Consider the following 27,772-nt stretch of genomic DNA (forward strand, 5'->3'; position numbering starts at 1 on the left):
ACAGTAAGAATTAAAACAAAGGACCAGATTTACGAAATTACGCTTAGATACAGGTAGATTGCACTGATGCATACATTTTGACTGTCGTACGAAGTATTGCTAAACTAATCACTGCTGATGGTAAAGTGCATAAGACCAATCAATTACACGGCTTTTTGTCAACAGGTCTTTCAATTTGTGTAGAAAGTTAAAGATGAAACAACGAATGCTTCGGAGTATTTGAAATCTTGAGCAGCAACATTGAAACTGTCTAATAAGTATGCAAGAATTTTTAAGATTTGCTAGTTTTAAGGGTGTCGCGTTACGGTGGCAATATATGAAATGCAAACTATTTGTTTATTTGGTGATGAATTGAAAAGTAAAAGAATTTTTTTATTCTATTATAGTACGGAATGTAAAATACTGTGAACACCATGGGCATACTAAAAAAATGTGTTTAATTTTTGAGAATCTGATTTATCATTAAACGAAAGTTGTCTTCATTGAATGAAATTTCTTCATAATCGGCTTATCACTTTGCACCTCTGTACAAACATAAAGATATGTGGTATGTTTGTTAATGAGACAACTATCCACCAGAGTTGAAGTGGATGTAAGCAATTATAAGCCACCGTACAGCATTCAATAATCAGAAAAACCCATACAGTATAGACGGCTATAAAAGACCCCGACATGAAAAATGGGAAACATTTCAAAAGAGAAAATTAACTGCCCAATTTATTAAAAAAAAAACAATTTAAGAAAAACAAATATGACATACACAAACAAACGACAACCACTGAAATACAGGCTCATGAAGAGTACGGTGGGTTTGAGCATGTTTGTGAGCGCTCAACACTCCCTTTACATTGACAGTGGCGTAACAACACAACGTAAGAACAAACTGTAAAACTCAGTAGCAATTTGCTAAAAATCAAAAGATCGGTACGAGGCACAAACACAACTTACATAAAAACAATAGACAGAAAGCACCGAAATAAAGTTATGTAGTAATGCTTTTTTTTAAACACACGTTATGGATAAACACATGGTGTAGCTTGTACATTTTGCGTTTGTGGGTGTAATTTCAGTTTCATTTAGTCAACCTAGCAGAAAACACAGAGACCGTTGGACAAAAAACAATGTCGTTTCCCAAAGGTAACGAATGAAATAAAACAAGAGTTATTTGATTGGTTTGAATATCCAAGAGAAGCGTGAAAATGTTGCGCAAAGATTTTTGTTGTGTAAAATTCAATTTCCACCAGCGTATCTTTAAGTCTAGTTGAACCTTGCTTAGTTGTCAATGCTAAGCTGTAGATATTGTATTTGAAAATGAATAATAGCATTACAGTTAACAGTACCAGTACCGATTATCAATATTTCAGACGATTTGAATTTATTCAGGATTCCCCAGTAGTTGCCATACTTAGTATTATATTTTTAGCAATTGCATCAACTGTTGGAACATTTGGAAATGTTCTTATTTTAATAATTGTATCGAAAACAAAAGAACTAAAACAAGTGCAATCTGTTTTCATTGTCAATTTGGCTATTTCAGACATGTATGTTACTTTGATAGCGGATCCTATGAGTATTGTTGGTAAGTAGCTATTTTATTGAATATTTACAATTATTGACATGTGCGTTATTCTATTATTACTCTATGCTTTTTCAGTGGTTGTACAATGCACATTTTTACAGCTACAGATGATAGTTTTTGCTAAATGAATAAGCCTGTATTTATGTTTGAATGTATCACCACTCTTAGTGGACGACCGTTCAATATTTTAGGGGAAAGTTAAAAAGATAAAACAGTAATAACATTACCTGTACCAATTTTACTGCAGCAGATGCGCATTTCGATAACAAATATCTCGTCAGTTCAAAATATTTCAAAATGCAAAATTTAATAAAGATTGAAGATCTAATAAAACGAAAGAAAAAAAACCCACTAAAAAGTATAACAAAAATACCAAACTCACCGGAAAATTTAGAAAGGGGAAGTCCATAAAAACTGACAAAATTAATCTATAATAACCAACGGAACGAGTGAAAAAAATTGACTAGGTACAGACATTTTCCTAATAAGATGATTGGTTAAACTTGGTTTTATAGCAAGCTTAACCTCCTTCTTGTATGACAACTGTTTATAGTTCCGCTATATTGACAAAATTGGGTGAGGAACCCAAAAAAAGACACAACAGGTAAATGTAACAGTAATTTGGATCACAGACATACAACACAACTGATTAAAAAATTCGAACAAACATACAAATAAATCTAACAAAGACACCAACAAAAAAGTTTTTGTAGTTCATAGAAAATTTGACTAAGACGCCAACAAAAAAGTAGTGTAGTTGATAGTAAATTGAAAAAGAGGCAGATAAATATTTTGTTTGTAGTTGATAGTACATACCGTATATAGTATACACTTTCTCGATAAAGTACGAATTAAGTGAAATATAAATACAAGGGTAAACAAAATGGAAACAACTCTGTAAAAATCTCTTCCGTCCGAATTGCACCTCAGGACCCACCTGCACCATAACAGAAATCCAATAGCGGGATGCATAAATACCTAGTCACGTCAAAAGTCATACGACCAAAAGAAAAATAATAGCACGAAGACAAATAACGAAAAAACTGTTTAGAAAATAAAAAGAAACACAACTTCATCGCATATAATCTATAACTCAAGATCATCTTGTATTAATTGTGAATTAGACACTGAATATTTATCTATTAGATCTTGACTTTCAGATGAACTTTTTGAGAAAAAGGACGAGACGCTCATTTACAAAACCGTGGCTGATTAACTAATTGCTTATTCACCTAATGATATCTTTGATATTTCTGTACTATTCATTAGCTCATACCCTGTGTCGGATATTCTGACATCGAAACCAAATGGATTATTGAAACACGGTGCAGAGGGTACCAATCTTGAACGGATGACATTTTACATAGTCTGAGTAGCAGCTGCAAGCTCTTTAATATCGTAAAATTTATTACAAACAGGATAGCATATCTTAATTTTTATCGATCCTTTAAATAAACTTATTCAGAAAGGTTACCAATTTAACACTGTAATCAGATCTTTGAATATTGTGTTTATAGGTATAAATATTGAAATCAAAACCCAACTAAATATTATTGCTATACATTCACAATCCTACATTATGTCAATACCTATATTTTTGGCATTGCACAAGATCATGTTTTTCTCTGACTGTTAATGCCGTCTTTAAACTAAATCCATTGGATATTAGAGGTGTATTGATTAATATTTCAGTCTTAGATAACTGATATTTTCATTATAAAAATCAGGAGATGTGGTATGACTGAGACAACTATCCACCAAAGTTCAAATGAAGTGGATGTTAGCAATTATAGGCAACAATGAGAAAAACCCATACCGCATGGTCGGGTATAAAAGGCCCCTACATGAAAAATATGTAACAATTCAATTCAGAAATCTAACGACCTAATTTATAACAAAACAGTTTAAGAAAAACAAATATGACAGACATGAACCAACGACAACCACTGAACTACAGGCTCCTGTCTTTAGACAGGCACATAAAGAATGTGGCGGGGTTAAACATGTTTGTGAGCGCTCAACCCTCCTCTAACCTGGGACAGTGGTGTAACAGTACAACATAAGAACAAACTATACAAATCAGTTGAATAAGGCGTAACTCATCAGATGGATACAGATAGAAATACATCTAACAAAAACACAAAGTGGACGTGGACGTGGACGTTGACATTCCCAAAACAAAAAGACACTAAATACAGATCTGAGAGTACTCGCAGTTGCTGAGAGCTAGTTCAAAGCCAATAACAAGTTGTTATTTTCTATTCACTAGCTTCCAGTAAGTACGAACTCAGATTTGTACTTTAGTGTTTTTGTTAGTTAATTTTGTGTTTTGTATCGAACTGATGAGTTAAGCCCTTTTTAAATGATTTTTATAGTTTTTCTGATGTTTTACTGTTAGACCACATTCCAGGTTAGGGAGAAGGTTGAGCGCCCTCTAACATGTTTAATTCACATCACACACTGTATGTGCCTGTCTCAAGTCAGCAGACTTTAATTCAGAGGTAGTCGTTTGTCGCTGTATATCATATTTGTTTTATCTATATTTTTTTTTATTTAAATCAAGCCGTCAGTTTTCTAGTTTGAATTGTTTTACAGTTGTAAATTCAGGGCCTTTTAAAGTATCCAGATGGGTTTTTGCTCACGTGATTTTGTCTCTGGTGGACAGTTGTCTATTTTATCAACCATATCAAGTCTTCTTATCTTTATTATCTATTAAATTCTATGTTAATAAATTTACAAATTAAAATGAAACGTTCAATACCAATGTCGTTGGACTACAGTAAAAAGGCAAAAATCAAAACAAAACAAAAATCAATTTATTTTACTGTATTAAAGAACGCTACAATTTACTTGATACAGGCAACGTTAAAACCTAAAATGGCCTTTTCCCAGTATATCTATACTGGTGGCAATAAAGCTCTTTTCCTCAAGATATGGTTATTTCCCATTATAAAGAGAAAGATGTCTTACGTACAAGGAGACTATTACTTTTTTATTCAAGCATTGCAAACTATGAACGTCTATGTGAAGATGAAAAGGCTATTATTTCACTTTTCTATTGTTAGTAGCTATGTACACGATTAATCAATATAGAAACATCATACCATAATTTTATACAGTAAAGTGTGCGCTTGGAATAAACATACAATTTTATAGTTGTATTGTTTAAACAAACTTACAAGCATCAAGTGCAAACACGTGTCAAAAATCAAGTAAAATGAAGAATTACAGAATAAACACATGTTATATAACAAGCATAATGTAAAACTAGAGATCGTGGGAATCTTAGATGAAGACATAGCTCAGGTAAAATAATCCATTGATGCATGTACTTTCTAGTATAGACTGTTAACAGCTTTAACTGATAAAAACCATAAATTGGTAAACACTACGAATATCACCCAATCCAATGTTAGCCATTGCAAAGGGAATCGGACCTGATTTTAGTATAAGATCCTTTACACATCCTATTTAGGCTTTGAAAAATGAAATCAACTGTATATCTGCTTGAAGTATAATATTTTAACCAATTTATGGTTTTATCAGTTAAAGCTGTTAACAGTCTATACTAGAAAGTACATGAACCAATGGATTATTTTACCTGAGCTATGACTTCATCTAAGATTCCCACGATCTCTAGTTTTACATTATGCTTGTTATATAACATGTGTTTGTTCTGTAATTCTTCATTTTACTTGATTTCAGTGCATATAAATTACATACAAAGGACATATATATTTTTTATGGATTTCACTTAACACGCGACTCTATGAAACAGAGTACTCAAAAGAAAAGTATCTTTTACTTCCCGTCCAAATGTATGAAATAATTTTCGAAAAAATTAGTTCGAAGTTACAATTATGACAAGTGTTTATAGCCAACAATCGAGCTGGCTAAAATTGTAGAACGATTTTCTTAAAATATTGGTGAACCCTCGGGGTGCTTATTTTACCAGCTGATAAAACAGTCTACAGTGTTGTTGTTGTTAGAACTATACACTCCGCTATATGGTATGCACCACTCAATTTAATTTCAATATATTTTTTTCTAAAATAAAATTTTTTATAAAAGAAATACTATTCATAAAAACTGTAAACAATAGGTACCTTTGTGATACTGGTAAAATGTCAATCAATTGCATTTTAATTGTTCAAAATCAATTTTAAAAACCTGTCTTACGTGTTTTTCGCGTTACTGATTTTGACGAAACACAATCGATTTTACCACGTGGACGACTACGGGCTCTAAGACCAATAGGGCGCCCAGAGTAAGATTACAGTAGGCTGGGATCCACCGCCGTTGGTTTTTACGCAACTAGAAAAGTAGAAAAGAATTCAATGGTCTGATAAAAGTAATTTCTTGCTGAAGCCCGTCGACGACAGAACACGGGTTTGGAACAAAAGAAACATCCCATATAGGACATATAGGGACAATAACATTCTTGGTACAACAGCTTTAGGAGGCGCCGATGTAACAGTATTGGGATGTTTTTCCAATTACTGTAAGCTTGATATGCATGTTATTGACGGTATCTGAAATAACCAAGATACCGGGATGACATACTGAGCACAATAGTATCGCACAATAATCATGCGTTATCTGATAGACCAGTCTTTCAAAATGACAATGCGAGACCTCTTCGCGCACGAATTGGCAACGCACACCTGAAGTCGGAATCAAAGACATTTTACCTGGGCCGTCCATGGCAGCAGATATGAACATGTATGGGAGTTTATCGGCCGTCAACTTTAGCAGAGACAAACAAAATGTGCATCAATACCACAATTGAGGGTTGCTTTGGTATGTGAATGGCAGAAATGTCCACAGTATAAGCTACGACGACTGGTGTAATGAATGAGGAGACGTGTATTAAATCTCTACCGGAAGAGCGGAATCTATACACGATATTGACATAAGTAACATTAATTAACAGTTAATGTATACTTGATTTTTTTCCGAAAAGTTGAAAATTGTATCATTATTTGAAATTAGAGAAAATGATGAACATAATAAAACTTTTTACTGTGATGTTAACTTGTTGTTTTTAACGTAAAAAAAATTGAAAGTTCCCTTTACAAAGCAGAAACCATATAATAACCCTATTATTTCATTTTGTTTATATTGCACAAAATTTACATTTTATTCAAATAATGTCAAAACAATTGACTCTTATTAAAAAATATTTAATTTTTTGGATTTGAAAATTTCCAATTATCAAAAATATTGGTGGTGCTTAACTTATGGCAGAGTGTAAATATCGCGATTCTAAAAACATAAATTACAATTTCTATTACGTTCATTCCTACTACTTCTATAAAATAAAAAAAAATCTAGATTATAATGTTTTCAACAAAGATTAAAATGAAAACCTACTCTGCTCTCTTGTATTAATACATTTTCAAAAATCATTGTCATCGTCATGATACAGAACCTTCATACTGTCTTAATTTCCTTTAATAGTAACCGTTGGGTAAAGAAAAACTCTGCATAAAACTTAAGTCACTACTCCTTTTGAATTAGAATAAAGCAATAATTCATGCAAATCATACATTTATTGGAAATTTTCACATGGCCTGGGCCATTATATTCGAAATTTATTCCGAGCGTTAGCGAATATAACGGCCCAGGCCATGTAAAGTTGATAACACAGCTATGTACTGCATGAATCATTTCGATTTTAATAGTACCAATATGGTTATTCAAAAAACGGAAGCGAGGATAAGAGTGCCGTGTGTGTGGCTGTTCTATTGTACCCCCTGTAAGATAAAGATTAAATTACTCTAGAAAAATGTGTTTATACCTCATAATTCTCAGCCTAACATTTTTTTTCGTTGTTTACTATTTACTGTCAAATCCACTGATGACATGTCGTAACTATAATGAGTGAGCCGCCATGTTGACTTGCTGAAATCAATAAATGTGCAAATAATGCAATAGAATATAAAAAAAAACGGCTACCTCAAAACTCAATTCTAATGCGATATTATCCGAATTTGCAGCGTATATATAACAGAATAACCTTCAGCTTGAGACTTTTCATTTGTAAGACGTCACGTTTTGACATGGCGTCTATGCGCCAGATTATTAATGGAATTTTATCTAACATATACTCCAACAACACTTAGTAAAGAGGAACTCCTGACAATCATAATTAAGTCAACAGTAGATTACCGATCAAAAGGAAACAAAAAAGGTTACCAAAGACTGTGTAAGTCGTTAGGGTATGCATCTCCTGCAATGTATGCACAACCCACCATGATCCACATTGAGTAATAAATATTCATTGCTTTGTTTAATGTTCCATTTAAATTTCATTTAGAGATAAAGACCTCTACTGGATAACCCTATATAAAAAGTCTCCATATAAACAGCAATATATCATTTGGTCTGCAAAATGCTCAGTGAAATATTGTTTAAACTACATAAAATCAATATTAACAGTTTTACGCCTGCATACATTTCGTTAAAGCATTAGTATTACACATTTGTTATCAATATCGTTAAAAGAGCACACAATTTTAGAAAGTATCCTGTTTTTGCGTATATTGCAATACGCATACCAATGCATGATACTTTTGCTGTTCAATCACCATGTCTGGCATTGTTTGGATTAACATTAATTTGCTGACTAACAGATTCGAACTAATCTAGTATGTTTTTTTCTAAAACGATCTACACCGTTTCTGTACAAATTTATAAGGCATTACGACAATATCTTTTTTTTTTATATTATTATACGGCAACATTTGACGTTGCTATTAGAAATGTATTCAGAAGTACATCTGTAGATATTTATAGTGTTGAATGATGATTTCGCATCAGCGGGCATACTTATTTGATATAGATATAAGGAAATATTGTAGAATTTCAAACGAGACAATTATCCACCAGTGACCAAAATGATGACAATGTTAAAATCAGATGGATACCATAATAGTCGTCTGATCTGTAATTTTACCAATGGCGTCCTACTTCCGATTTTGAAATATTAACTGAATGTGGATTGGAAAGGCTGGTGATGCATACATTGCAGGAGACGCTGTCCCTGTTGACGCACCTGGTCTCGCACCTTTTGGACTTCGATTGTTATAATGATTTGTATCTTCTATTTTTTCGATTTATGAGATTTGAACATCAGCAAACTACTGTAGCCTTAATCCAAGTATTTTTTTTATTTGATAAAGAATACCCTTTTTACATATTTTCGAAACACATACGTGTACACGTTTCTTATTTCTCATACATGGGAATTCATTGAAAATCACATACATAAATCTGTTTCATTATTGTTTTGCCTAATCAGCGGAAGTACAATAAATTATAGGAGTTTTGGGTCTTCAATGGTCTTCAATTTCGTACTCTATTTAATCTTTTGAACTTCTTTTGATTTCAGCGTCACCGATGAGTCTTTTGTAGACGAACCACACGTCTGGCGTACAAAATGTTAAGCCTACTATCTAGAATGAGTTTTTTTGCAACTAGATATGCAATTTAATTGTAACGAAGCGGCTGCAAGGAGAAAACAAGTTTGCTTTAAAAAATTGAAAATACAATTATTTAGAAAAACTGAAGGCAAATAGTTCATTTTGAAAACGCTGCTATAATTAAGTCTTTCCACTTTTCCGTGGAAAAAACGTTTGATATTGTTCTAAGAATAATTTTTTCCCCTCCCTTTTGTTTCTGAAACGTAGCTTTTCAACATTCCTACAACATTCAGTAGAAAAATTAGGACTGAGCAACACAAACCTAACAAATATACCAAACACGGAGGTTGAAGGGTAAGAAATAAAAATCGATTAAGCGAAAACAAATCCGGGTCACAAACCAAAACCGAGGGAAACACATCAACTATAAGAGGAAAACAACGGAACAACAGAAGCACTGAACATCAACAAAAGTTAGTGGTGTTTCTCATTACCAGTAATCATTTGGTAACGTCACAATCAAGTAAAAGTTAGAAACAAATACACAAGGGTTATCATAAACAATACAATACAAAACAATAAACATTGAACAATTATTAATGAAAGTTGCAATAATCTGAATTCAATACATTCCAGATTAATTATTTCTTTTCAGGTAAAGTGGAAGGCCGAACATTCTTTTTGCAGTACCCAATTCTGTGCGAGATCATTGGAAAAATGTGTACCATTTCATGTGTTTCGTCTTTGGGGTCCATTTCATTTCTGAGTTTAAACAGATACATATTAATTTGTCACAACTCATATTACGAGAAAATATTTACTTGGAGATCATGCATCATGATGTGTCTATCGATGTATGTCGTTGGAGTGATCATGGTTCTAATAAATTCAGCTGGCATTGGCGAACATAGCTTTGATGACAAAAGTTTGGAATGTATTTGGGACAGAATGGCAACATACAGTTACACTGTGGTATTTTCAGTTTGTCTTGTTTGGATTCCCTTGATAGTTGTAGGAATGTCTTACTTACGATTGTTCTTTTATGTCCGAAATAAACGAAAACAAGTCGTAAGTAGAGAAAACGGACCAAACATTGACAATAAATCCCTTCGTCTAGCTAAGACAATATTTATTGCATATGCAATGTTTTCAACCTGTTGGATGCCGTTTGCAATGTTGCTTGTGGCTGATGCAGATGACACGTTTCCGCACGAAGTACATCTCTTTATCACAGTTTTTGCTCATCTGCACCCATCAATCAATTGGTTAATATATTACTATACAAATGGAAACTTTAAAGCAGGATTTCATAAAATATTCAGAATTTGTAGTCGAAGATATAAAGCACAGCGTGATGGGCAAGTTTCGCAATCAGGGACTACCACGACGAGAGTTATTAATATCAAATCCGTCCCATCTGAAAATTGAATTATACATAATACCTGTGAACACTTCAAAATCATTAACAATACCAAAGTAGTGCTTTACTCAATTGTATTTCTCTGGGTTTTTTTTTATTAACTCGCCTTTTTTAATTTGACGACAGCCCATTTACACTCTACAATTTTGTCATACATAATGGCATTTTTTTAAAAAATTTTACTTTTATAACAGATGTAGTTCATGATGCTGAACTAAGACTCCTCTCTACGAATTCAAAAGATCAGGGTCACCAGTCCTTGAATTTCCAAATCCACAGTACTGAATTCTATATTTGCCTTTCTTAATTTTAAAATACAGAGTTCTGGTTTTTCTTTGTGATAAAGAATTTAAGGATACAAATTCAAATTCCGTATATACTAGTTTGAAGTACATATAAAAAAAATTCTGATCGTTATCATGAAATTAAATTTAAGATGACAAACTATAGAGAACGGGTAAGGATGAAAGTCTTAAATTTGAAAATAAAAAAAAGAAAGTTTTTATTCCTAGTTTACAGTACTAAGGTACGAATCTGGGAAAGTCTACGTAGACGCCTAATTGTATAAATGTTTTTTGTCTTAAAAAGTATATTTCCTGCTGTAACGTATCAGAAATTTTATTTTTCTAATATTTATAATTTTAATGATAGCAAGTTTCAAAAGTTACTGTCAAATCTTTTTAGAACTGATAAATTCATTGGAGAATATTTATGAATGTATATGAAACCGGGTATAAATAGGCAAACGTTGATAAGAACCAATCGACTGAATATAGGGTTTTAAGTTAAAGATCTCAGATGACAATAAACTATAAAAACGCATAAATACCCTACATTACACAATCAGCTTCAGTTGCATACCATTTGATTGAAAGTAAAAGAGGTAAATATCATATAGCTTGTTTTATACTTAAACTTAGAAGAAAAACAAAACGAAACAATGAGTGCGATATAAAAAGTTTATTTGTTGTGCCGAAATTTCTGTCTTTCAATACGATATTATTTCATCTTATTTGTTTATAATTACATTTTTTAATCAATATTGATGCACAAATCTTAAGATATTTAAACTGTGTGTTTCTTTAATATTTTAGCTTCATATATATTGCACCAATTATTTAGATATTTTCACATTTACTGATTGTCCTTGAATGAATTTTATGACTACGCCAAGATTGTTGAAAACATATTGTATAACCATTTTTAAATATTGTTAGTGGTATGTTGTAAATAAAAACGAACTACGCATTTCAATTCTTAACTATACATAAAGCACTCTGTTTTACAAACAAACTGTTTTATTAAGGATGTTCGCTACTCTGTTTTAAAATAACAAGCTTTTTAAAAGACTGTTCTAAATTTATAGTATATAAATAAAGGAACCCAAAAAGCAGAAAACAATGAAGGGTCCGTGTGCTTGTTTTTGAGATATAAGCCATTGAAAATTTGGCGGGAAATGATTCTCTCTAGATTTTTCATACTTTTAACATTGTCCGCTTTTCTCTTTTAAAAACTATGAAAAAATAACAAGGATTTTATAAGATTTTCAAATATGGCTTTTAAAACTATATGAAATAAAATTATGAAAAGAAAAGTAGGGGTTAGTGGTCAAAATTATTTAATGGCAAAACATGGATAAAACCAGAGGATTCCGAAAATCTGGCAAAATTTTAAAAACCAGAGGAGCGAACATCCTTAAAAAAAGTGTTCATTAGTTATTCGATCAACATCTAATACACTTGTCAAATAGGATAGAGAAAATTTCCATGTTTTTTGGTCCTTTGTATAGTACAGATACCATCGTTCATATATGCATGCTATCCACAAGATATTTCGTTCGGTCAAACGATAAACAAGTTACGTGATTGCTATTAAGTTTGAACACAAAGATTCCATGGAGTTAAATTATTACTTTTTAGCAGGTCACGCCGAAATTACTCATGTCACGTTCTAGCTTGTGTGTCATTTGATAATAAATCGTTACGCGTGTAACTATTGAAAAAAAACATGAAAATGTTAAGGCAAATTATTAACATATTTAGAAAAAGTAGTATTACATTTCTACGGCTTTATGTTCGCCTTTCGTGTATCCAAGGCAGTTGAAGGAAGTCAATTTTGGAGCACTGTGATTGTATGTAAGAGTATACTGTTTTTTTTATTTATTTATGAACAACTGCAGTGTGTATACTTACAATATAAATTTTGAAACACAGGAAAATTTTCTTGAGAATTCTAGGAATCCAATATCAATTTCCAAAACAGAATAATAAGTTTTTAAATATAACATAACTGTTTTGTCCACGTTTTTATTATAAAAAGTGGTAAATTAAGAAAATATTAGTATTGTCGCCTATGTAGGAAAAAATACTACATTTTTTTCTCTCAAAATACAATATATGGAGAGTTAACCAAATCTAATAGAATGCACTTGGAAAAATTTATTTTAAGATATTTTGAAGAAACATTTAATTGTCGAAATGCGAACCTGATACAGTAAAACTTGTACCGGTAATATTATGACTATCAACTGGTCGATATATCTCCCGTATGGATCCCTTCCCGAAATGAGATTAGGATATTTAAAAATTTCATTTTAACATTAAGGTTAATTCCGGATACTGATTTTAGATAGGAGAATTACAAATGTATTATCTACTAATTAAATGACATGATAACGAGTACTTATCTTATTCAAACTACAAGATGTTCAACAGTTTAACATGTATATACATATAATATTTGTACATAAATAAAAGCGAAAGCCTTGGTTTTTTCCTATTTTAGGAAATCAAATGCTAAAGGACTTTGAATACAAAATGTATATGACCTATTCGTGAAATATTGATTTAACTGTGTTTTTATTTAGTATATACAACAAATTAGTTTTAAAGAAAACAACTGCAACACATATGAACAAATATTTGAAAATTAAAAAATACAAAACAAAATCGTTTGTTAGGTAAACCTTTTATGCCATGGCGTTGTCAGTTCTCGTCGACTTATGAGTTTTGAATGTCCCCTTGGTATAATCCGCCTCTTTTTCTTAATAAATACGCAATTTCATTTACAACATCACTAGTATGTTAGCAAACATGTACAATGTTAATTTTACAGGAAGGTTATAGATTATCATATATCTGTCACATATCTTGATTCATATAATATAGGGTTTGTTAACCTTTCATCAAATATTTGTTCATCTTATCTTAATTCATCATCTATTGTTAATTAAGAATCCTAATACTGACCACAAAGTTTACGTATGATCTTGACTATTAGAGAAACGATCACAACATCGTCACGCTCCACAACAAAGAAAGCATCAACACGTTTGACTTTAATGAACCAGGGGGGAAGGTTGAGTGCCTTCTAACATGTTTAATTCACATCACACACTGTATGTGCCTGTCTCAAGTCAGCAGACTTTAATTCAGTGGTAGTCGTTTGTCGCTGTATATCATATTTGTTTTATCTATATTTTTTTTATTCAAATCAAGCCGTCAGTTTTCTAGTTTGAATTGTTTTACAGTTGTAAATTCGGGGCCTTTTAAAGTATCCAGATGGATTTTTGCTCACGTGATTTTGTCTCTGGTGGACAGTTGTCTCATTATCAACCATATCAAGTCTTCTTATCTTTATTATCTATTAAATTCTATGTTAATAAATTTACAAATTAAAATGAAACGTCCAATACCAATGTCGTTGGACTACAGTTAAAAGGCAAAAATCAAAACAAAACAAAAATCAATTTATTTTACTGTATTAAAGAATGCTACCATTTACTTGATACAGGCAACGTTAAAACCTAAAATGGCCTTTTCCCAGTATATCTATACTGGTGGCAATAAAGCTCTTTTCCTCAAGATATGGTTATTTCCCATTATAAAGAGAAAGATGTCTTACGTTCAAGGAGACTATTACTTTTTTATTCAAGCATTGCAAACTATGAACGTCTATGTGAAGATGAAAAGGCTATTATTTCACTTTTCTATTGTTAGTAGCTATGTACACGATTAATCAATATAGAAACATGATACCATAATTTTATACAGTAAAGTGTGCGCTTGGAATAAACATACAATTTTATAGTTGCATTTTTTAAACAAACTTACAAGCATCAAGTGCAAACACGTGTCAAAAATCAAGTAAAATGAAGAATTACAGAACAAACACATGTTATATAACAAGCATAATGTAAAACTAGAGATCGTGGGAATCTTAGATGACGTCATAGCTCAGGTAAAATAATCCATTGATGCATGTACTTTCTAGTATAGACTGTTAACAGCTTTAACTGATAAAAACTATAAATTGGTAAACACTACGAATATCACCCAATCCAATGTTAGTCATTGCAAAGGGAATCGGACCTGATTTTAGTATGAGATCCTTTACACATCCTATTTAGGCTTTGGATTATGAAATCAGCTGTATATCTGCTTGAAGTATAATATTCTAAACAATTTATGGTTTTTATCAGTTAAAGCTGTTAACAGTCTATACTAGAAAGTACATGCATCAATGGATTATTTTACCTGAGCTATGACGTCATCTAAGATTCCCACGATCTCTAGTTTTACATTATGCTTGTTATATAACATGTGTTTGTTCTATAATTCTTCATTTTACTTGATTTCGGTTCATATAAATTACATACAAAGGACATATATATTTTTTATGGAATTCACTTAACACGCGACTCTATGAAACAGAGTACTCAAAAGAAAAGTATGTTTTACTTCCCGTCCAAATGTATGAAATAATTTTCGAAAAAAATGAGTTCGAAGTTACAATTATGACAAGTGTTTATAGCCAACAATCGAGCTGGCTAAAATTGTAGAACGATTTTCTTAAAATATTTGTGAACCCTCGGGATGCTTATTTTACCAGCTGATAAAACAGTCTACAGTGTTGTTGTTGTTTGAACTATACACTCCGCTATATGGTATGCACCACTCAATTTAATTTCAATATATTTTTTTCTAAAATGAAATTTTTTATAAAAGAAATACTATTCATTAAAACTGTAAACAAAAGGTACCTTTGTGATACTGGTAAAATGTCAATCAATTGCATTTTAATTGTTCAAAATCAATTTTAAAAACCTGTCTTGCGTGTTTTTCGCGTTACTGATTTTGACGAAACACAATCGATTTTACCACGTGGACGACTACGGGCTCTAAGACCAATAAGGCGCCCAGAGTAAGATTACAGTAGGCTAGGAACCACCGCCGTTGGTTTTTACGCAACTAGAAAAGTAGAAAAGAATTCAATGGTCCGATGAAAGTAATTTCTTGCTGAAGCCCGTCGACGACAGAACACGGGTTCGGATCGAAAGAAACATCCCATATAGGGACAATAACATTCTTGGTACAACAGCTTTAGGTGGCGCCGGTGTAAAAGTATTGGGATGTTTTTCCAATTACTGTAAGCTTGATATGCATGTTATTGACGGTATCTGAAATAACCAAGATACCGGGATGACATACTGAACACAATAGTATCGCACAATAATCATGCGTTAGCTGATTGACCAGTCTTTCAAAATGACAATACGAGACCTCTTCGCGCACGAATTGGCAACGCACACCTGAAGTCGGAATCAAAGACATTTTACCTGGGCCGTCCATGGCAGCAGATATGAACATGTATGGGAGTTTATCGGCCGTCAAATTTACCAGAGACAAACAAAATGTGCATCAATACCACAATTGAGGGTTGCTTTGGTATGTGAATGGCAGAAATGTCCACAGTATAAGCTACGACGACTGGTGTAATGAATGAGGAGACGTGTATTAAATCTCTACCGGAAGAGCGGAATCTATACACGATATTGACATAAGTAAATTAATTAACAGTTAAAGTATACTTTTTTTTTTTCCGAAAAGTTGAAAATTGTATCATTATTTGAAATTAGAGAAAATGATGAACATAATAAAACTTTTTACTGTGATGTTAACTTGTTGTTTTTAACGTAAAAAAAATTGAAAGTTCCCTTTACAAAGCAGAAACCATATAATAACCCTATTTTTTCATTTTGTTTATATTGCACAAAATTTACATTTTATTCAACTAATGTCAAAACAATTGACTCTTATTAAAAAATATTTAATTTTTGGATTTGAAAATTTCCAATTATCAAAAATATTGGTGGTGCTTAACTTATGGCAAAGTGTAAATATCGCGATTCTAAAAACATAAATTACAATTTCTATTACGTTCATTCCTACTACTTCTATAAAATAAAAAAAAATATAGATTATAATGTTTTCAACAAAGATTAAAATGAAAACCTTATCTGCTCTCTTGTATTGATACATTTTCAAAAGTCATTGTCATCGTCATGATACAGAACCTTTATACTGTCTTAATTTCCTTTTAATAGTATTCGTTGGGTAAAGAAAAACTCTGCATAAAACTTAAGTCAGTACTCCTTTTGAATTAGAATTAAGCAATAATTCATGCAAATCATACATTTATTGGAAATTTTCACATGGCCTGGGCCATTATATTCGAAATTAATTCCGAGCGTTAGCGAATATAACGGGCCAGGCCATGTAAAGTTGATAACACAGCTATGGACTGCATGAATCATTTCGATTTTAATAGTACCAATATGGTTATTCAAAAAACGGAAGCGAGGACAAGAGTAAAGTGTGTGTGGCTGTTCTGTTGTACCCCCTGTAAGATAAAGATTAAATTACTCTAGAAAAATGTGTTTATACCTCATATTTCTCAGCCTAACATTTTTTTCGTTGTCTACTATTTACTGTCAAATCCACTGATGACATGTCGTAACTATAATGAGTGAGCCGCCATGTTGACTTGCTGAAATCAATAAATGTGCAAATAATGCAATAGAATAAAAAAAAAACGGCTATCTCAAAACTCAATTCAAATGCGATATTATCCGAATTTGCAGCGTACATATAACAGAATAACCTTCAGCTTGAGACTTTTCATTTGTAAGACGTCACGTTTTGACATGGCGTCTATGCGCCAGATTATTAATGGAATTTTATCTAACATATACTCCAACAACACTTAGTAAAGAGGAACTCCTGACAATCATAATTAAGTCAACAGTAGATTACCGATCAAAAGGAACAAAAAAGGTTACCAAAGACTGTGTAAGTCGTTAGGGTATGCATCTCCTGCAATGTATGCACAACCCACCATGATCCACATTGAGTAATAAATATTCATTGCTTTGTTTAATGTTCCATTTAAATTTCATTTAGAGATAAAGACCTCTACTGGATAACCCTATATAAAAAGTCTCCATATAAACAGCAATATATCATTTGGTCTGCAAAATGCTCAGTGAAATATTGTTTAAACTACATAAAATCAATATAAACAGTTTTACGCCTGCATACATTTCGTTAAAGCATTAGTATTACACATTTGTTATCAATATCGTTAAAAGAGCACACAATTTTAGAAAATATCCTGTTTTTGCGTATATTGCAATACGCATACCAATGCATGATACTTTTGCTGTTCAATCACCATGTCTGGCATTGTTTGGATTAACATCAATTTGCTGACTAACAGATTCGAACTAATCTAATATGTTTTTTTTTTAAAACGATCTACACCGTTTCTGTACAAATTTATAAGGCATTACGACAATATCTTTTTTTTTATATTATTATACGGCAACATTGACTACGTAGCACATTTGATGTTGCTATTAGAAATGTATTCAGAAGTACATCTGTAGATATTTATAGTGTTGAATGATGATTTCGCATCAGCGGGCATACTTATTTGATATAGATATAAGGAAATATTGTAGAATTTCAAACGAGACAATTATCCACCAGTGACCAAAATGATGACAATGTTAAAATCAGATGGATACCATAATAGTCGTCTGATCTGTAATTTTATCGATGGCGTCCTACTTCCGATTTTGAAATATTAACTGAATGTTGATTTGAAAGTCTGGTGATGCATACATTGCAGGAGACGCTGTACCTGTTGACACCACCTGGTCTCGCACCTTTTGGACTTCGATTGTTATATTGATTTGTATCTTCTATTTTGTAGATTTATGAGATTTGAACATCAGCAAACTACTGTAGCCTTAATCCAAGTATTTTTTTTATTTGATTAAGAATACCCTTTATATATATTTTCGAAACACATACGTGTACACGTTCCTTACTTCTCATACATGGGAATTCATTGAAAATCACATACATAAATCTGTTTCATTATTGTTTTGCCTAATCAACGGAAGTACAATAATTTAAAGGAGTTTTGGGTCTTCAATGCTCTTCAATTTCGTACTCTATTTAATCTTTTGAACCTTTTTTGATTTGAGCGTCACCGATGAGTCTTTTGTAGACGAACCTCACGTCTGGCGTACAAAATGTTAAGCCTACTATCTATAATGAGTTTTTTTGCAACTAGATATGCAATTTAATTGTAACGAAGCTGCTGCAATTAGTAAACAAGTTTGCTTTAAAAAATTGAAAATACAATTATTTAGAAAAACTGAAGGCAAATAGCTCATTTTGAAAACGCTGCTATAATTAAGTCTTTCCACTTTTCCGTGGAAAGAACGTTTGATATTGTTCTAAGAATAATTTTTCCCCCTACCTTTTTTTCCTGAAGCGTAGCTTTTCAACATTCCTACAACATTCAGTAGAAAAATTAGGACTGAGCAACACAAACCTAACAAATATACCAAACACGGAGGTTGAAGGGTAAGAAATAAAAATCGATTAAGCGAAAACAAATCCGGGTCACAAACCAAAACCGAGGGAAACACATCAACTATAAGAGGAAAACAACGGAACAACAGAAGCACTGAACATCAACAAAAGATAGTGGTGTTTCTTATTGCCAGTAATCATTTGGTAACCTCACAATCAAGTAAAAGTTAGGAACAAATACACAAGGGCTATCATAAACAATACAATACAAAACAATAAACATTGAACAATTATTAATGAAAGTTACAATAATCTGAATTCAATACATTCCAGATTAATTATTTCTTTTCAGGTAAAGTGGAAGGCCGAACATTCTTTCTGCAGTACCCAATTCTATGCGAGATCATTGGAAAAATGTGTATCATTTCATGTATATCGTCTTTGGGGTCCATTTCATTTCTGAGTTTAAACAGATACATATTAATTTGTCACAACTCATATTACGAGAAAATATTTACTTGGAGATCATGCATCATGATGTGTCTATCGATGTATGTCGTTGGAGTGATCATGGTTCTACTAAATTCAGCTGGCATTGGCGAACATAGCTTTGATGACAAAAGTTTGGAATGTATTTGGGACAGAATGGCAACATACAGTTACACTGTGGTATTTTCAGTTTGTCTTGTTTGGATTCCCTTGATAGTTGTAGGAATGTCTTACTTACGATTGTTCTTTTATGTCCGAAATAAACGAAAACAAGTCGTAAGTAGAGAAAACGGACCAAACATTGACAATAAATCCCTTCGTCTAGCTAAGACAATATTTATTGCATATGCAATGTTTTCAACCTGTTGGATGCCGTTTGCAATGTTGCTTGTGGCTGATGCAGATGACACGTTTCCGCACGAAGTACATCTCTTTATCACAGTTTTTGCTCATCTGCACCCATCAATCAATTGGTTGATATATTACTATACAAATGGAAACTTTAAAGCAGGATTTCATAAAATATTCAGAATTTGCAGTCGAAGATATAAAGCACAGCGTGATGGGCAAGTTTCGCAATCAGGGACTACCACGACGAGAGTTATTAATATCAAATCCGTCCCATCTGAAGATTGGATTATACATAATACCTGTGAACACTTCAAAATCATTAACAATACCAAAGTAGTGCTTTACTCAATTGTATTTCTCTGGTTTTGTTTTTATTAACTCGCCTTTTTTAATTTGACGACAGCCCATTTACACTCTACAATTTTGTCATACATAATGGCATTTTTTTTGTAAATTTTTACTTTTATAACAGATGTAGTTCATGATCCTGAACTAAGATTCCTCTCTACGAATTCAAAAGATCAGGGTCACCAGTCCTTGAATTTCCAAATCCACAGTACTGAATTCTTTATTCGCCTTTCTTAATTTTAAAATACAGAGTTCTGGTTTTTCATTGTGATAAAAAATTTGAGAATACAATCTTAGATGACAAACTATAGAGAACGGGTAAGGTTGAAAGTTTTAAATTTGAAAATAAAAAAAGAAAGTTTTTATTCCTAGTTTACATTACTAAGGTACGAATCTGGGAAAGTCTACGTAGACGCCTAATTGTATAAATGTTTTTTTTCTAAAAAAGTATATTTCCTGCTGTAATGTATCAGAAATTTTATTTTTCTAATATTTATAATTTTAGTGATAGCAAGTTTCAAAAGTTACTGTCAAATCTTTTTAGAACTGATAAATTCATTGGAGAATATTTAAGAATGTATATGAAACCGGGTATAAATAGGCAAACGTTGATAAGAACCAATCGACTGAATATAGGATTTTTAGTTAAAGATCTCAGATGACAATTAACTATAAAAACGCATAAATACCCTACATTACACAATCAGCTTCAGTTGCTTACCATTTGATTGTAAGTAAAAGAGGTAAATATCATATAGCTTGTTTTATACTTAAACTTAGAAGAAAAACAAAACGAAACAATGAGTGCGATATAAAAAGTTTATTTGTTGTGCCGAAATTTCTGTCTTTCAATACGATATTATTTCATCTTATTTGTTTATAATTACATTTTTTAATCAATATTGATGCACAAATCTTAAGATATTTAAACTGTGTGTTTCAACGCCAAGATTGTTGAAAACATATTGTATAACCATTTTTAAATATTGTTAGTGGTATGTTGTAAATAAAAATGAACTACGCATTTCAATGCTTAACCTATACATAAAGCACTCTGTTTAAACTGTTTTATTAAAACATGTGTTCATTAGTTATTCGATCAACATCTAATACACTTGTCAAATAGGATAGAGAAAATATCCATGTTTTTTGGTCCTTTGTATAGTACATATACCATCGTTCATGCTGTCCACAAGATATTTCGTTCGGTCAAACGATAAACAAGTTACGTGATTGCTATTAAGTTTGAACACTAAGATTCCATGGAGTTAAAATATTACTTTTTACCAGGTCACGCCGAAATTACTTATGTCACGTTCTAGCTTGTGTGTCATTTGATAATAAATCGTTACGCGTGTAACTATTAAAAAATAAACATGAAAATGTTAAGGCAAATTATTAACATATTTAGAAAAAGTAGTATTACATTTCTACGGCTTAATGTTCGCCTTTCGTGTATACAAGGCAGTTGAAGGAAGTCCATTTTGGAGCGCTGTGATTGGATGTAAGAGTATATTGTTTTTTTTATTTATTTATGAACAACTGCAGTGTGTATACTTACAATATAAATTTTGAAACACAGGAAAATTTTCTTGAGAATTCTAGGAATCCAATATTAATTTCCAAAACAGAATAATAAGTTTTTAAATATAACATAACTGTTTTGTCCACGTTTTTATTATAAAAAGTGGTAAATTAAGAAAATATTAGTATTGTCGCCTATTTAGGAAAAAATACTACATTTTTTTTTCTCAAAATAGAATATATGGAGAGTAAACCAAATCTAATAGAATGCACTTGGAAAAATTTATTTTAAGACATTTAGAGGGACATTTAATACTCGAAATTCGCACCTGATACAGTAAAACTTGTACCGGTAATATTATGACTATCAACTGGTCGATATATCTCCCGTATGGATCCCTTCGCGAAATGAGATTAGGATATTTAAAAATTTCATTTTAACATTAAGGTTAATTCCGGATACTGATTTTAGATAGGAGAATTACAAATGTATTATCTACTAATTAAATGACATGATAACTAGTACTTATCTTATTTAAACTACAAGATGTTCAACAGTTTAACATGTATATACATATAATATTTGTACATAAATAAAAGCGAAAGCCTTGGTTTTTTTCTATTTTAGGAAATCAAATGCTAAAATGTATATGACCTATTCGTGAAATATTGATTTAACTGTGTTTTTATTTAATATATACAACAAATTAGTTTTAAAGAAAACAACTGCAACACAAATGAACAAATATTTGAAAATTATTAAAAAATACAAAACAAAATCGTTTGTTAGGTAAACCTTTTATGCCATGGCGTTGTCAGTTCTCGTCGACTTATGAGTTTTGAATGTCCCCTTGGTATAATCCGCCTCTTTTTTTAATAATGAATACGCAATTTAATTTACAACATCACTAGTATGTTAGCAAACATGTACAATGTTAATTTTACAGGAAGGTTATAGATTATCATATATCTGTCACATATCTTGATTCATATAATATAGGGTTTGTTAACCTTTCATCAAATATTTGTTCATCTTATCTTAATTCATCATCTATTGTTAATTAAGAATCCTGATACTGATCACAAAGTTTACGTATGAGCTTGACTATTAGAGAAACGATCACAACATCTTCACGCTCCACAACAAAGAAAGCATCAACACGTTTGACTCTAATGAACCAAAGCTTAAAACAAGAATAAAAATGAATGATTGGTCCTGATAAGGGACATGCCCCTTGCAGATGATAAATGAAATAAAGAAATATTGTATTAAAATAGTATCCTATAACTTTATCTTAACATGAGCATCAATCAGAACTGGGTTATATCGAACATAAATTATACAAACCTCCAATTAGAAAATCTCAATCTTACTCGTCAAAATGAGAGCTAGTCTTATAAGTGTTATTTAAAATAAACTTCTTCAAAATACCTGTATCAGGCTTATAAACTAGCAGGCTACCCATTTCATAAACATAAAACTCAGTAAAGACACATCATTGTTACATTTGGTTGATACATTCAACAATACCTACCGTTATCTGGATGATATTTTTTCGTTAAATAATCCAGAGTTTCCTAAATATACTACCGAAATTTACCCAAAAGAACTTACTTTAACTAAATTTAACATAAACAGCAGCAGTTGTCCTTTTCTAGATTTAGACATTTCAATTTCTAAAGGGAAACTCCATACTAAAATTTACGACAAAAGAGACGATTTTTCATTCCCTATTGTTAATTTTCCTTTTTTAGACGGCGATGTGCCTTTTGCTCCATCATACGGTGTTTATATATCCCAACTCGTTCGGTATGCCCGTGTGTGTAGTGATGTAGAATTTAACGAACGTAATCAATGCATCACTGGTAAATTATTAAGTCCGGGATTTCGTTACCATAAATTACTTAAAACTTTTACTAAATTCTTTCATAGATACAAAGATTTGATTAGTAAATTTGGCTGTACCTGTAGAAAACTTATTAAAAATGGTATTTCACATCCTAAATTTTACGGTAATATTGTACTTAAAGCGCGGAAATCACTATGTGATCCGTGTAAACTCATCGAACCTTTAAACAAACTTATAAGTAAGGGTTATCGTACCAATGTTGTAATTAGATCTCTGAATATAGTTTACATTGGCACTAATATCGATTTTGTCATTAGCAAATTAAAACATAACTAAATTTGTATTTTCTTTTCAAACGGGATGTATAGTGACACACACACGTTCATTTTTATCTATAAAGAAGTCACTCCTAACTATCCTACTACCTGTCGATACATTTATTTTTTGGCATTGCACAAGTCATGTCTTCTTTGACTGTTCATGACGTTAAAATACTAAATCCCTGGGATGTGTTTTAGTTGATTTTAGTCTCTGATGCATGATTTTTTATTATTACTTGTTTTGGCTTTTAACTAGCTGTCAGTAACTGCGAGTACTCTCAAATCGTACTTTCTTGTTAATTTGACCTGTTGATACTATTTGTAATGCTTTTTTGTTATTTAATGTTAACATGGATCTTGTCTATATACCAGCTTTGATTATTTGGAATTACTTCAAATTTTCACTTCTTCGTACTATGAACATAAAAATTATTTCATTTCTCCTTAAATACTGTTCTTGCACCTGTACAGGAAGTTTTATCTAGCACTAATTGTATAGTTTTATTGTTGATATTCACCCCATATGTACCAAGTGTTAGATTAGCTTTATTGATATAAAGAAATTTCTTGGTATTCCTTAACGGAAGATTTTATACACACAGAAGAAGAAGTATACTTAACAACAAAATTATTTTCATTTACCTGTGTATAATATGACGCAGGTTTTTTTCAAAAATGATTTTCTAAAAATTGTTTAAAATTTCACAGTGGTATCATACTTTAACTTTGTTTAAACCTGTTTATTTACTTTTGACCTTAATTATTTATCCCTTATAATTTTTATTTACTATGTATTTGCATTCAGGTATCACAGATCAAATTTATTCGTTCATTGTGTGTTATTTTGTATTTTTTGATTGAGTTAAGCCTTCCAATTGATATTTTATAGTATGTCTTTCTATGTTGTGATGTTATACTATTGTTTCAGAAAAGGGAGAAGGTTTGGTACCATTAAAACGTTTAATCCCGCTGCAAATGTTTGCACCTGTCCTACCGGTCAGGAATCTGATGTACAGTAGTTGTCGTCTGTTTATGTAGTTCATACGTGTTTCTCGTTTCTCGTTTTTATATAGATTAGACCGTTGGTTTTCCCGTTTGAATGGTTTTACACTAGTAATTTTTGGGGCCCTTTATAGCTTGCTGTTCGGTGTGAGCCAAGGCTCCGTGTTGAAGGCCGTACCTTGACCTATAATGGTTTACTTTTATAAATTGTTACTTGGATGGAGAGTTGTCTCATTGGCACTCATACCACATCTTCCTATATCTATTGAAAACTAGTATATATAATTCATCCTAAACCAGGTGAAAAGAGGGTAGAGATCATACGTCTATAATTTCGTGTTGCTTAGTCTTTAGTTTTCTATGTTGTGTCATCTGTACTATTATTTGTCTTTTTATTTTTGGCCATGGCGTTGTCAGTTTGTTTTCGATCTATTAGTTTGACTGTCCCTCTTGTATCTTTAGTCCCTCTTTTTTCTACGTATACCAGAGAACGCATAAATAAATAGTACGGAACGGAGATAAAGGGGTAGGATTTTTGTATCCGTATCTCCTCTTTTGCCAGGGACGGGATAAAAAAAGGTTAGCAATCTCGTAGTCATAACCCTTGCAAAGCGGGGACTGGATTAAAAGAGATTAGGAATTATGCATCTAGAACCTGTCCTAAACAAGGGACCAGGGAAAAAAGGGGAGTGGGAATCCTATAACCAGAACTCTTCCTAGACTAAGGACCAGATGAAAAGGAGAGTAATAATCTTGTAATAATGACTCCTCCTAATCTAGGATCGGATAAAAAGGGGTAGGAATGTTGTATCCATTTATTCACCTTAACCATGGTCTGAATAAAGGAGAGTAGGCATCTTATATCCCTAAGCCATCCTAAAAAGGGAACTGGATAAAAAAGGCATAGTAACCTTGTATCAATAACCCCTCCTGAATAAAATGGAGTAGGAATCTTAAACGTTATGATGTCTGTTAACAATTAACAAAATGTGCAGATATTTAGAATTCATAATTACCGAAAACAAACAACAGCACCTGTAGATATTTAGACGTCACGGTATATGTAAGCAAAAAACAATACAGACAAATATAAGACGTCATAGTCAAATCAGATCAATGACACCTGCAAATATACAGAAGACATGATATCTATAAACAACCAACCATAACTAAAGATATTTAGACGTCATAATCTACGTAAACAATCAACAACACCTGTTGATATTTAGACGTCATGATATCCGTAGACAATCAACAAAACTCTTAGATATTTAGACGACATGATATATGTAAACACTCAAGCTTTTTCTAAACATCTGACTAAACTTACTCTTATGAAATTCAACGTTGAAAGAGATGGTTGTAAATTGAGACTTTGCAATTTATTCTCAAAGAAATCTTCAGACTTAAATTTATGGAAACAATAGGGCTTTTCTGTTTCACGAAAGTGATGCTTTGATAGCCACTGTTATGGATGGTAAACTTCTCAGCTTGTTTTATATATGCCTGAAGTGTTTTACAAAACGGATATTGTTTTATTGAATTTGAAAATTTTTGAAAAATAGTTATAGCTATGGAATTTATCTCCTTCATGCATGCCTTTAAATGAATAAATGAATGAATAAATAAATAAATAAATAAATAAATAAATAAATTATACATAAATATACTAAATAAATAAATGATTTGGAAAACACGTTGAAGGTATAAAAAGTCATGAGATTTCCGAATACAATTAGGTTCTATCCGGGCACTCTGGTTCAAAACCTTGGTTCCATCCGGGTCTTTTGGTTCTGAACCTTGGTTCTATCCGGGTTCTTTGGTTCGAAACCATTTTAACTGGTTCAACATCTGGGTTGTTTGGTTATAGCAACCCAACTTATTGGTTCTATCTGGGTTCTTTTTTAATGTTCCCGTTGAACTTTGAGAAGATATCTGCAAGTATCCGAATAAAAAGATAAAGTGGATCAAAGACGCTTATCTTGTTTTATTTCATTATACATTTCAGCATCGCCGGAAAATGAAGTTGTAAGGTAAATATCTTCTCATTTTAATTATTTTGACATTGGGAACTGGACAAAAATATAGAATCGTATATATTTACATCAACTTAAATATACAGTATATCGAACATCCTTTTCTTTTTAAATCAGCCGTCCCGTCAGTTTCATTTATTTTTCATTACTCATCTCTTAATATTTCCGTCAATATTTTTCTAGAAGTTTTAAAAACACCAAATTATGACATGTCATTCAATTGGTTAACGATATGTGCATATAAACGACTTGCATATAAATTTGATTGAACATTTTTTTTCAACTTCGACTGAATTTTATTTGATTGGCTTTGTAATAATGTGTTAAGCAGTGGAAATAATGTCAGATTTGCTAGAAATACATGTGCAGTATATGAAACAAATCGTTCTGTTCAAAACAGAATGTTAAAAGACACATGAAAAAGAAAGTGATGAACAATTTGAGTTTTTAAGTTGACCTAAAACTGACAAGCTATACAATGTTACGAAAAAATATGTGTAGAATAAATTTGTAAAATTTGACACTCCTTGTGAAGGGGATGCATATAATCATGGCTTTATTTGCCCAAAATAAAGAAATCAGAATTGTGTGTGGGTTGATGCCAGTGCTGGTGGAGGTTAAACCTTGGATATCGCCAGTAGTCAGAACTTCTGTTTTGGCGCCGTAGCGGATGGGGCATAAAGACTTATCACGGTTCGTCCGTTCCGTACGTCCAAACAAATAGTTTCCGTTCTCCTAACTTTAGTTTGCCTCAACCAAATGT

The 27,772-nt window shown here is 31.9% G+C and overlaps 2 protein-coding genes across 2 annotated transcripts; both read left to right on the forward strand.

The window, feature by feature from the left end:
• The first annotated feature begins 1,311 nt into the window (after positions 1–1,311).
• On the forward strand, positions 1,312–10,795 carry LOC127727000 (melatonin receptor type 1B-A-like). Its single transcript, XM_052234371.1, has 2 exons — positions 1,312–1,579; positions 9,659–10,795. Exons 1-2 carry the CDS (start codon positions 1,312–1,314, stop codon positions 10,429–10,431), a joined length of 1,041 nt encoding a protein of 346 aa, XP_052090331.1. The 3' UTR covers positions 10,432–10,795.
• A 6,638-nt stretch (positions 10,796–17,433) lies between these two features.
• LOC127727001 (melatonin receptor type 1B-like) lies at positions 17,434–26,202 on the forward strand. Its single transcript, XM_052234372.1, has 3 exons — positions 17,434–17,553; positions 19,423–20,280; positions 26,149–26,202. The coding sequence occupies exons 1-3, from the start codon at positions 17,434–17,436 to the stop codon at positions 26,200–26,202; spliced, it is 1,032 nt and encodes a 343-aa protein (XP_052090332.1).
• Positions 26,203–27,772: the final 1,570 nt, after the last annotated feature.

Source organism: Mytilus californianus, unplaced genomic scaffold (assembly GCF_021869535.1).
Source record: "Mytilus californianus isolate M0D057914Y unplaced genomic scaffold, xbMytCali1.0.p SCAF_19, whole genome shotgun sequence".
Classification (NCBI taxonomy): Eukaryota; Metazoa; Mollusca; class Bivalvia; order Mytilida; family Mytilidae; genus Mytilus; species Mytilus californianus.